Source organism: Galeopterus variegatus, unplaced genomic scaffold (assembly GCF_000696425.1).
Source record: "Galeopterus variegatus unplaced genomic scaffold, G_variegatus-3.0.2 Scaffold4580, whole genome shotgun sequence".
Classification (NCBI taxonomy): Eukaryota; Metazoa; Chordata; class Mammalia; order Dermoptera; family Cynocephalidae; genus Galeopterus; species Galeopterus variegatus.
In genome coordinates, this window is record NW_007730691.1 from 139899 (window position 1) to 152370 (window position 12472).

Below are 12472 nucleotides of genomic sequence, written 5' to 3' on the forward strand. Positions count from 1 at the left end.
TCAGTTGTGTGAAGCTTATGCTCCACTTTGAGAGAGAGCAATGTGTGGGGCCAAGGAGAGAGTCATCTTACTAGGTCTAGAGAGAAAATGACTTAGCAGGCCTGGGCTCATGGCATCATGGAATGGAATTTATTATGTCCCTGCCTCAAACCTTATAATTCCCCAGCCAAATAGAATCCAAGCGGATTCAGGGGAGAATAAACCACTAGGCTATTGATGTGAGTCATGTGGTTCTGGACACAGGGATGGGAGTTTGAGAGGTAATGACTGAAATGAGGTTAGGTCTGGACAAGACATGTAGGTGTCTTGATTTTCTCTGCTGGTGGCCAGGAAGGTCTTAGGTTCCCAGAATGCATTTCCCCATTTTGGAGCAGCACTGACTCAGGTATATCTAGTTCCTGTGTTAGGACGTATAATGTTCTTTAGGGGCCTAATGTATAGATTTCTGGTTAGAAGCAATGGGCACAGAATCAAACTGTTTCCATTCATTGAATTCAAAGAAATGCCTTACAGTGGCTTGAGGGATGGGGGTGGGGAGCTCTATCCTCCGTTGTAATCCCATTCAGGTTCCTTCAAGCTTTCCCAAGTGAATCTAAGAATTAAATAAAAAACAATGAGATTAATATGTACCTACAAAAAATAAAAAATTTTTTAAATAGAAGAGAAAAAAATTTAAAAGAATGATACGAAATTTTAAAAAGCTAATTATATATATATATATATATACACATACATATATATGTAACTACATCTTCAAGTCAGCCCTCCAAACTCCCTCTCAGAGGGCTGTCCTTAAACCCTTCTTCCACAGAGCTACCAATGACCCAAACAGCCTTTAATCCAGAGTCTAGAAGAGGTAGTTTGTAGACTGAATGTTGCCTGCTTTAAAAAAAATGATTTAAAAAAATTGCCAACATTTGAAATTTGAAATAATGCACTTAAAAAAAAATCTGGATTTCAGCTTCTTTTGAAAAATTGGACAATCTCAACATGGCTCAGTGATAGGAGCTGGGGGACACATTCCTGCATGCAAAATTCCTTTGAGTTTGGAACCCAGAAGAGGCTCATTCCTCGGGCTGGTCATGAGCTTTCAGTTCACCATCCTTTCACTAATGTACATGAACTGGCTAGATCTTGTTGCTTAGAACAAGCATTGAGGAGTAGGTTCCAGAGCACGTGGTTAAAAAGGCTGCAGCGTGGATCGCAGAATTTAGCCTGCCCGTGTGGGCTGCTTCACTCTTCACCTTGAACCACGATGTGCTGCTGACTTTGAAACATTGGTGCTTTGCACGGAAAGTATGTCACTCAGACTTGTCAGCATCTCTCTGCGTGGGAAAGGTTATTGTCAACATGTACCTCCCTTTTAGTCCTCAACATTTCGGATACTATACCTCTTGGGTGCTTGTTTGTCTTTGGTATAGTCCACTTTGAAGACGGGTAGACAATATCAAGGAAGGTTCTAAGAAGGAGCATAGATTCGTTCCAACATTTTGAATAATGCTGGAAGTTCTTTTGTTTGCCAGAGACACTTCTTAACAATTTAGTCTCCTAAGCAACTGAATCAGTGGGGACTTAGTGGAAAAGGCAGTGGTTGGTTTAGCGAGTTTGGGAATAATCTGGGATGAGGTGCTCAGACCCGAAATTAGATAGAGACAGTGGAAGGCAGAGGACAGTGGGATGAACTCACTGCAGGCCTGGTCCACGCAGGCGCGGCCATACAGAATTGGCCCAACAACTAGGGTTCGCGAGCTGTTTTCCCACGGCAGTGCGAGGACCCGAGCCCCAGGGCTGCGGCCGAGAGTGCCACATTGCGCCTGCGCGCAAATCCTCTGGGCTAGGGGAGAAAGTGACCCACTAACTATGCCCGGGAATGAGAGACTGCCTCACAAGTCTGCGCAGGCGCGTCCCATTTATGGACGCTGGGCAGTGCGCAGGCGCCTCTCCTAGTCGGTCTTCTTGTCCAGTAAACAGAGGGGCCCGCTGGCTACAACTTCTGCTTCCGGGTCACGCTTTGACAGCGGCTTTCAAGACCCAGCTCAGTGCCGCGATTCGGTGAGTGCGGTCCTCGGTGCGGGCAGGTCTGCAGCCTGGTTCCCTAGCTCGGGGCACCACGCCCAGTAACGCTTCCTCGACTTCCCGCTGGAGGTCCGCGAGCCCTCGAGGCTGAGACATCGTTCCGGGCCTTATGGGGGAGATCCGGGCGGGGGTTGGTCCGCGTATGGTGCTTCCTGGAGCAGACTGTGCGACCCCTTTCAGTACCGGCACTGGGAGACCTGCCGGGATGGCTGCGATCTGTTGGGAGCTCGTGCGGAAAATGACACGACACGTCCTTGCATTTCGTGCCCTTGCCTCGCCCTCTGTTCCCCTCGGCGAGACGAAGCTGCCGCAAGCCCTCCCGCAGCAGGTGCGGTGGGGTTTGGTGGCGCCTCTGGCTCGGCCGAGGGTCTCCCGAGGAAGCCGAAGCCTCACTAGCACCACAGCTGTTGAGTGTCGTCTCTCTCCCACTATGCTTTTAGCTTCCCAATAAAATCCCTTTGGTGTTTTCTCTGGATCCCGTAGCGAAAGAAAACGGGGCGAGGGAGGCCTTTCAGCCCCAGCAAAGGAAAGAGCCCACTAGGGGTCAAACCGTGCACGGCCTGCTGTCGGGAGAGAAGTCGAGTTTAGATTTTCTTAATCCTTCCTGTGAATGTTGTCAACCTGCTCCGCAGTTTCACTCCTTTATCGCGAGCTTCGAGGCTGCAGCAGAAGACCACTAGCCATATTCTCAGGAGTTCTTTGCCTGGAGTCTAAGAGCGCCCCGAAAATGAGTACAGACTTTAGTTTCATATTATCATGGCCCACAAGCGCTTAACAGAACCACTTCAGTCCAAGCCTCCCACTTTACATGCTGTTTTCTACTCCGATTTTTGAATCGCTGACGCAAATGCACCTCTGCCTTTCTTCCTCCTTTTCCCTTGCTTACGAAATATAAGATACAGACCTTTGTCTCTGAGTTTAGTGGTTATTGGAGAGATTAAAACATATGCCGAATCTAAACTATCTAGAAAATTTCGTACAGATTGAAATTTCGTAGAGAGACATACATAAGTGTGCAAGTTTATTCATTCATAATAAATTGGGGAGAAAATACCCAATTTGAATTATTGATAACCTATGAATTGAATATTTTTTACTTGCATTCTATTAATAGTGTGTATATATTTAACGTATCTAAATCGCTACTGATTAGCAAAATAGAAACTATTAGAGTTTATAGTATATAATATAATGTATAAAGGGATACTCTATCACAAGAAACAAAAGTTGTATGTTATGAAATGGCCAAAATAATTTTAGGATTTTTCCTTTAGTATTCACCATATAGATAACGTGCTTAATTTTTGCAAGTCTTGAATTTATTAGGATCCAAAGTAATAAGGTTTATGTTGGTTCAACAAATACTGAGGACCTACCACGTGCCAGGCACTATTGAAAAAACACGATCTTTTCCCTCAAGGAGCTCATATTTTAATAAGAACATGGATTCCTAAGCAGTTACACCTAGAGAACTGATACTGCATATTATATTTTCTGTACAGTTTTTGATATGTGCTTTTTCATAGAATTCTCCATGGCTGTAATACCTTATTGGCTATAATTTTAGATGTTACCTGACTAGTACCTCTTATAGAGCTGAATCATAGTTGAATTTAAGTATACTGCATTATTTTCTTCTTCCATCCTAGAACTCTCTGTCATGTCAACCAAGTGTAGTGGTTTCAACATACATTTCCTCAAATCTATTTCCCAATCATCATACATAGCCAATCATTAAAAGTTTAGATTTATTTTAAATGTTTGTTTTTCTAAAACTGAAAGCATATTTCATTGGTATGAATTTTGTTTTTTTTCTTTCTAATTTTGTTTTGGTGAATACATTTATACTTTTGCTTTCCTTTTTTATTTTAGAATATTGACTCAAATATTTCATATTTTTTTCTGTGCCGAAGACATTTGAAAATATTTCACAAATGCCTTGTCATTATTAAGACACTTGTATTTGTTCCATAGCTTTCTCCCTCTCTTCTCACAGGTAACAATCACTTCCATACCATTTAGTCATTAAACCAACCAATATATGTTAAATACCTCATTATCGTGAGATTCTGTGGCTGCCCTTACATGGGTGAAAAAGCAGAAGACAAGGTCCTTGCCTTCCAATTGATTACAATTTAGATAGAGAAACAATATGTACATAACTACTGCAAGGCCAATTTAATAAATAACATAAAGGTCATGCTGATAATAAAGACCACAAAAATTCAGAGGAGAAAAAGAATGTTTTGTCGCATCTTCAGCCTTTAAAAATCCCATTCCTTGCCCTAGTCTTGTTTGTAAACCACACAGAGCTCCACAGGATTCTTACTACCTCATAGGGAAATATTGTGCTAAACTAGATCAGAGAATAAGACACAGGTCCTAAAGGTCAGAACGTTTTCATCCAGGTTTACCCAGGTCCCTAAGCAACTATTATAATCTAGATCCTTATGATTATGAAAAATGACATTAATTAAGCACTGATCTCTTTCAAATCTGCTTTTAGTATTGGGAAGGCCTTAAAGAATGCTAAACTCTAAGGACAGGTGTGCTCAGTGATATTGCATATGCCTAAAACTTCTTTGTTTCAGGCAGTTTGGAGCATGTGAACACACACTGAGCCTCGATGAGTTCCAGTATGTGGTATATTATGCAGAGCATTCAGAGCAAATACTCTCTCTCAGAGCGCTTAATCCGAACAATCGCTGCCATCCGTTCCTTCCCACATGATAACGTAGAGGACCTCATCAGAGGGGTGAGTGTGCTGTTTTTGACACGAGAGTCCTTTGGCAAGTGAAATGGGAAAATTCCCGGTAAATCCTAATAGATTACAGATTTGCAGCTTTGATGGAGCATAAGATCAAAAGGAGTTTTTACAATCTTCTTAAATGTATTAACTTGATCATTAAAATATATTTCCCCCTGTATTTTGCTTTGCTTCCCTTCTCCCTTTCACTTTGTGTATCTGATATTTTTCTTCGTGAAATGTGTTCTGGATAACCGTAGTCTCATGTTCTTTGTAAAATCTCTGGATATGGTGCATATGGAATCTATCGAGCTCAAAGTCTTCTGTACATGTTTACTAAGGGAGGAAGGAGGTGAAGAAAAACAAAGGTTGTTTTCAAATCTCTGTAAGCCTTTTTCCATACTTTGGTTATAATAATTACAAGAAGAGATTTCACTTGCCTTCTATCTTAACAACAGCTACCACTCTAGTTCTGTAAAGGTTATCAGCTGCTAAAATGCATAGTAATTTTAGATTAGGAAAATACTTTATTTGAAATCTAACCACTGCTCTTCAGTAATTCTGTTATATGACTAGTATTCTAGAAAGTTTTTGATACCCTATTCTGTATACTATTCCTATTGAAGAGAAGTTACAGTAATTTTTTGATCACTAGAAAATGCATCCAGGTAGTTACTTCTGTACATTCTTTCTAACAACTTTAGGATTCTCATTTACAGTCTGGACCTCTGTAGCTGCTTCAGAGCTGTGTGTCATAACTGGAGAAGGAAATGTCAGTGTTAGCTTATTCTCAGCAAAAGTGGTGTCAGAAGACTCAGCAGTAAAAACTTTGTCACATTCTAATTCTAGCTCTGTTGCTGAGTCATTCAGTGACTTTGGTCTGACTAATTAATCTCTATCTCCTTTACAGATTTGGAATAGAAGCACCATCAGGGGCTAATTAACAGAGAATGCTGATACTAAGAGGTTACTTTGAAGATGTTTATAAACAAAAATAATGTTAAGATAATCCTGTTAGTGATGGTCATTTGTTGAATGGCAAAAAGAGCATGCCAGTTCTAGCCTTAGCCTGACTGACTGACTTTCCTGACTTTTTCAGAGCATGATGGCTATAGAAAGTGAATTGTTTGTCCATCTTTCCTGCTATAGAAAGTGGATTGTTTGTCCATCTTTCCTGCCATAGAAAGTGGATTGTTTGTCCATCTTTCCTGCCAGGTGATAAGATTTCCACGGCTTTTTCACATAAGGTTATGTCATCAATGATGCCCAGGTGATCATCTGGCGGGCTACCTAATGGAGAAACTTTATAACTTGATCTAAGGAATTGACAGTTCCTTTCCTTCAGCTTCAGTATATTTCCTTGGTTTGGACACTGACATTAAATATTATTTATTTAAATAATAGAAATGGAAACCAGGAACCAATGATAGGTTTATAATATAGTCAGAGTTAGAACTCTCTTCCCCCTGGACTGAGTGAGTTCTGAGTCTCATCCTGCTGGGTGAGCCAGAGCTGAGCACACTGACTGAGGTTTCCTTCTTCCCATAGGGAGCAGATGTGAACTGCACCCATGGTACCCTGAAGCCCTTGCACTGTGCCTGTATGGTGTCAGATGCTGACTGTGTGGAGTTACTCCTGGAAAAAGGAGCTGAGGTAATGTGTTTTAACACTTTCACATTAATGATTCACTAAAACTTGAGCTTCACATTTTCTTAGAATTTCTCCCTGTCTGTCCTGCATCTATTACTACCTCCAGTCTGACTTTCTAGCTCATGGCAACATTTGCATAGCCAATATTAAAGCAAAATGTAGTGCTAAATATATAAAATGATCCTAAGGATTTCATTCCTTTGCCTTTCTTCTCCTTAATTTAAGCTGTCTATGGCTCCAAGAAGGAGTTTTATCTCCCTTTTCCCTCCCAGCTTACCTTCTAGGGACTTTTTATATTTCCATTTAATCCTCTCATTGCCCGTTGACTGTCCAGAAGCTATAAATGCAGAGGCCCCTCAACTTTGATTAAATCTAAACCATTTGAGGCTTCCTATCAGAATACTATTCTAATACCACTATCACTGGGAGATAAATATCATAAGGCAATCCCTTCCTCAGGATTGGGCTATTTGTGCTATTTCTGCTCATTAGTTATTTTATGTTTTAGTATGTCTTGTTTCTGTTTTCTTTCTAATGTATCCTAAGATAAAAAAACAAAGATTAATTTTTGAAAGTAGACCCTTGGCATTGGTGTGAAGCAGCATAGTATAATGAATGATTAAAAGAATCTGGAGCCAGATTTCATGGATTCAAATTCCAGCTCAGCCACTTCCACCTGTGTGATCTTGAACACGTTAAACCTTTCTTTGCCTTGGTTTCTCTGTAAAATGGAGATGATAATGGTGTCTTCTTCATAAGGTTGTAAAGTGTTTGGGACACTGGCATACAGTAATTGCTAAGTAAGTGCTTATTAAATACTAAACTAGCAGATTTGGCTGTTTGTGAGCAGTCTTTAAGATGCATGTGCTGAGGTGCTCATGCAGCTGGTGCGCAGCTCCAGACACACTGGTCAGTGAGCCTAAGGGCCGGCCACGCCTTTCTTATCTTAATACAGCCATGGCGTTCTCTACTTGTCATCATCTGTTCCATGACTTTTGTGATTAGAACTGTTTCTTTGTGAGTGACCCTGAAGTGAAAGCCAGTGACTAATGCCAATGGTGAAAGTGAAAATATCCAGGGAAAATTGAGGGGGGTTAGCCAAATAAAAGGTTGAACTCACTTAAATGTTTGTTTTGCTTTATTGCAGTTTTTGTGGGAAAATAATATGCTATTTATGAATTTGGGAATTTGAAGTGAAAAATTATAGGTGGTGTTGACTTTCAGCACGCCAGCTGCTTTTCCAGCATTGGAAGACCTGTGCTCTTCCCTTCACATGCTTTCATCTGGGTTCTCTTGTGAACCCACAGCATATTTTTGTGAAGGGCTGACTTAGATTAACAGTTGAGCTTCTCTGTATGATTAAAGACATAGCAAAGCTATATGGGCAGAGCTTTGACCTCATTATTTTTCAATCTGGTTGCCATTTGCCCCAGGATACAGAGTCAGGATAAGTAAAATAATCTAAAACTCTTACTCTAATTGTATATTGAAGCAGCTGTCCAGTAAATGTCTTTCAGAACAGTTGCAAAGACTTAGATTTCATTTTTTCCTGTTTTACTCTTACTCTATGGTACAAAGTCTAATGAACAGAGAAATAAACATTGCAGCAAAAACCTAAATAATGCAGGCCAGCTAGTCAATGCACATAACAGTGTTGACTGTTTGGAGACAGTTCTTTTCCTATTTGCTCCTAAGCTCCTGTCATATCTCCATCTTTGGGAATTGCTTGTTGACCCTCTTGTTCAGAGTGCCATGTAACAAAGATAGTGGGTAAATACATGCAACCTTCTTTGCTGTTTTCCTACCTCCCTCCCACTAGTCTGTCTACTGTAATATAGTTCCTCCCTTTTTACAGGTGAATGCTCTGGATGGTTACAACCGAACAGCCCTCCACTATGCAGCAGAGAAAGATGAGGCTTGTGTGGAGGTCCTGTTGGAATATGGTGCAAACCCCAATGCACTGGACGGCAATAGAGATACTCCACTTCACTGGGCAGCCTTTAAGAACAATGCTGAGTGTGTGCGAGCTCTCCTAGAGAGTGGGGCCTCTGTCAATGCCCTGGATTACAACAATGATACACCGCTCAGCTGGGCTGCCATGAAGGGAAATCTTGAGAGTGTCAGCATCCTTCTTGATTATGGTGCAGAGGTCAGAGTCATCAACTTAAAAGGCCAGACACCCATCTCCCGCCTGGTGGCTCTGCTAGTCAGGGGACTTGGAACAGAGAAAGAGGATTCTTGCTTTGAGCTTCTCCACAGAGCTGTTGGACACTTTGAATTGAGGAAAAATGGCACCATGCCACGAGAGGTGGCCAGAGACCAGCAGCTATGTGAAAAACTGACTGTTCTGTGCTCAGCCCCAGGAACTCTAAAAACACTCTCTCGCTATGCTGTGCGCCGTAGCCTGGGACTCCAGTATCTGCCAGATGCAGTGAAGGGCCTTCCACTACCAGCTTCTTTGAAGGAATACCTGTTACTTGTAGAATAGCCTGGAGGGGACATTTGCACCATCCTGCAGGCAACTCTGGGTGAGGCTTTTCCCTGTAGTACTGCCTCTTTGTCATGGAAAACAGAAAAGCAGTTGTTCCTGTTGTGTGGTTTATAGATTTTGAGGCAACATGTCACAACAGTAACCTCCACACCACCTCCCCTCCCAAACCAAGCAATCAAACAAAAAAACCCTCACTTTTGTTTTCTGTTCATTGCTTATTTGGCTTTTTATACTGCACCCTGCAAAAGAAGAGTTTCCTTCCCCCACCCCCACTTTTAGGGAAAGAGTCAACGGTGCAACTAAATTTCTGTAGGAAAATGGAAAGTATTTAAAGAATGTGTGCCTGGTTTTCCTTTGGGAACATGATTAACGTTCCAGAAGAATCCCTTGTAGAAAACATTTCAATTGATCTGTGAAGAAGTTTAAGAAAATCACAGTTCCAGCTAATGACCACTGTGTCCCCAAAATGAAGATACTACAATCTCAAATGGTATGCAGATTCAGAATTGGGCTGGATGATAACACTAGAGTGCCATGTCATTGGGCATTCAGAAAGGACTGGCCCCCTTTCCCCTCACCAAAGGAAAAAACAGTCTTTGCCTCTGCCTCTTTGCCATGGGTGTGCCCAAGGGTTACAGTAGTTCAGCAATGTTATTTCAGAAAGAGTGTCTTGCTGCTTTCCACATAAAAGAGCTAGCAGGTTCTAAGCAGTCCTAAGAACTCCTAAAAGTCCTGAGAACTTTTCTTCTAATTCTGCTATTTGTCTTCCTGAAAGCCAGCTTGCTCTGATGGGCTTAGCTGCCTTTTCCCATGAGTCTTCTTCATTCCCTATGGAAAGCTTGCTCTGCTAAGAGTTTGGAATTAGTTTCCTTTCAGTTGTTTTGGAACCTTTGCTTTTTGTTGATCTATGCAAAACATTGGTGGAGGGGTGGAGTTGGGAAGGGAGTGGGGGAAAAGCATATGAGCTTCTTTTGAGATGGCCCACCTACTGAAAAAGATCTATTTTCGTGAACAATACTTAATTTAAAATGTCCTTACTTTCCATGTTCCTAAACTAGATCAAGTTGTTATGGATCTTAGATGATCTGTATGCAAATTTGAAAAACCTTTTTTTTAAAGCTGTTTGGAAACTACAAACAAAATGAATGGGATCTGCTGTCACAGCTAATTTGAAAAAGTATGTCTTCTTTTGTCCTTTTGCTGTTTTTTTTTTTGGCCCATTTAAAGAGGAAATAAATAGTTCCAAAGCAAGTTTGGCAATTTCTACTGTTCCTGCTTTTCTTCACTACCCCTCCCCCACCCACTTTAGGAAAAGTTCTTCCTTTACTGCCTGGCTCTTCAAGGTATCTTTCCATCCCAACCTCTCTCCCATTAGCAATACTGTTTCTGGGCATTGGTGGAGTGAACAGAAGGGCTTAAGCAGAGTATTTGAAGGGCTTCCCCTTCCTTTATATCTTCCCCCACCTCAAATTTAGAAATACTGCTTTTATGTTCTCAACCCCAGCTGCACATTAAATCACCAAGGCGGCTTTTTAAAAACACTGATGCCAGGGCCGGCCCATGACTCACTTGGGAGAATGTGGTGCTGATAACACCAAGGCACAGGTTCGGATGCCTATATAGGGATGGTCGGTTATCTCACTTGGGAGAGCGTGGTGCTAACAACACCAAGTCAAGGGTTACAGTCACCTTTAAAAAAAAAAACCCACTGACGCCAAGATTTCACCCCACACCAATTCTTTAGAGTTTCCTGGGTGGGGCTGGGGGCATCACTGGATTTTTTAAGATTCTTCAGATTATCCTAATGTGTAGCCAGGAATGAGATTCACTGCTTTAGTCAGTGATTCTCAAGTCTAGGTATTAATTAGGGAAAATTTTCAAAATACTAAGGCCCAGGCTCCACCCCCAGAGGATGATTTAATTGGTAAAAGGTGGGGCTGAGCATCAGTATTTTTAAAGGTACCCCAGAGGATTCTAATATTCAGGGTAGGCTTATAAACCACTGCTTTAGGTGCTATCATTTCTCGTCATAGACACTTAATATTCTGGAAAGGGAAAATATTTGTCCATATGGGAAAAGATATTAACTGTTTTCTCAGATACTTCATAATCACTCATGTCGTTGGTGGCTAAAATATTCTGCTTCACCTGCACTTAAGAGTTTATAAACAATTTCACTTATCTTTTTAGCTCTAGGGAAATGGCATGCACCTTCAGAGGTTTTGTTTTTTGTTTTTAAGTGGTCTTCACTATGCTTTTTTCCCCAGACATTATTAAGATCCTAAATCTTTTACTCATTACAAAGCGATATTTGCCTTTGTAATTAGCTTTCCACTCAGCCATCCCTTCCCTCTTTATCATTTTCTCAGAGAAACAGCTCCAGGATTAAAGATAGGGAAGAGAACGTATAACGTTCTGGATGAATGCTTGAACTTTCCCTTTCATTTCATTTTCATAGCCCTTATAGATTTTTTTTTTTTTTTTTGTCTTTTTGTCTAGATTTTTGGATTTGATGTGGCATAGTAAGAAGAGGCACAGGGAATGAGGATGGGCTTTGAAGTCAGAAACTGAGTTTGAGTTCTGTTTGAATAATGTTGAGGGAGACATTATTTAATCACCTTGACCCCAGTGTCTCATCACTGAAGTGGGGCTGTCACCACCCCCTCATAAAGCTATTTTGAGGATTCAATGATAACACGTAACAGTGCATGATATTTATTGTTAATTTTTCTTCCCCTTAAAGAAGTGTGCAAAGAGCATTTGGCTACTTTAATTCCTGACTCTGACAACAAGCCTTCTCAGTCACTGTTTAGAACTGTGTTTAGGGTATGCCAGTAATACTCTGGAGAGCCAGTGAAAGTGATGGACAAGAGATAGTCCCTTTGTCCACCTCTTGTAATAGCTTGAGTGTCCTTACTGCTTCATCAGGCAAATGAAGAAACTGTGTGGGTTGGGAGGAATGTATGTGCCTGTGCCTAGAGCCAGGATTTGACTATTGAAGCCTAATTTTAAAACTGGCATTAAAACAGGGTGCCATCCTGTCAATCTGGAGTATAGTCTATAGTCCCAATCCCTAAAACCAACTGGGATGGGCACTTGGGTAATAAGGAGAGAGAAGAAGCTGTTATGGAACAGAAGACAAAATGTAGCTGAATAAGAACTGACATCTTTCCAAAGCAGTATCCCAACCAACCCACCAAACTAGGTCCAGGACAGGGTGTCTATTTTCCAGGCTTTCAAAATGTACATGTCTTCCCCATGAAAGTTCTGTCAAATGGAGTCTGGCTTTCAACCAGGAAGGAGTACAGGGGGAAAGTTGAGAAGGAAGAACATGGGCCTGTTAGAGGAGCAGACATTGTGGGATGGCTGGAAAAAAGCAACCCTGGGTAATGGGTATAAGATCAAAAGGTGTCTCTTATGCTTAAGAGAGACAGGAGAGTTCTCTTGGCTGCCAACAATGCATGAGGGACTAGTGCAAATGGCTGGGACCCTGTGTACAGAGCCAAGAG

General features: G+C 41.4%; 1 protein-coding gene across 1 annotated transcript; it reads left to right on the top strand.

Annotated features, from left to right (window-relative positions):
- Positions 1-1944: 1944 nt before the first annotated feature.
- Positions 1945-10116, top strand: ASB8 (ankyrin repeat and SOCS box containing 8). The gene is made up of 4 exons (XM_008587892.1): positions 1945-2052; positions 4672-4831; positions 6371-6475; positions 8328-10116. Exons 2-4 carry the CDS (start codon positions 4703-4705, stop codon positions 8958-8960), a joined length of 867 nt encoding a protein of 288 aa, XP_008586114.1. The 5' UTR covers positions 1945-2052; positions 4672-4702; the 3' UTR covers positions 8961-10116.
- Positions 10117-12472: the final 2356 nt, after the last annotated feature.

Bases quoted from the DNA above. Each gene is read 5' to 3' on its own strand.
- ASB8 (XM_008587892.1), top strand. From the start codon at position 4,703: ATGAGTTCCAGTATGTGGTATATTATGCAGAGCATTCAGAGCAAATAC. The intron at 4,832-6,370 runs GTGAGTGTGCTG...TTCTTCCCATAG, and splicing joins TAGAGGACCTCATCAGAGGG to GGAGCAGATGTGAACTGCAC. The intron at 6,476-8,327 runs GTAATGTGTTTT...CCCTTTTTACAG, and splicing joins TCCTGGAAAAAGGAGCTGAG to GTGAATGCTCTGGATGGTTA.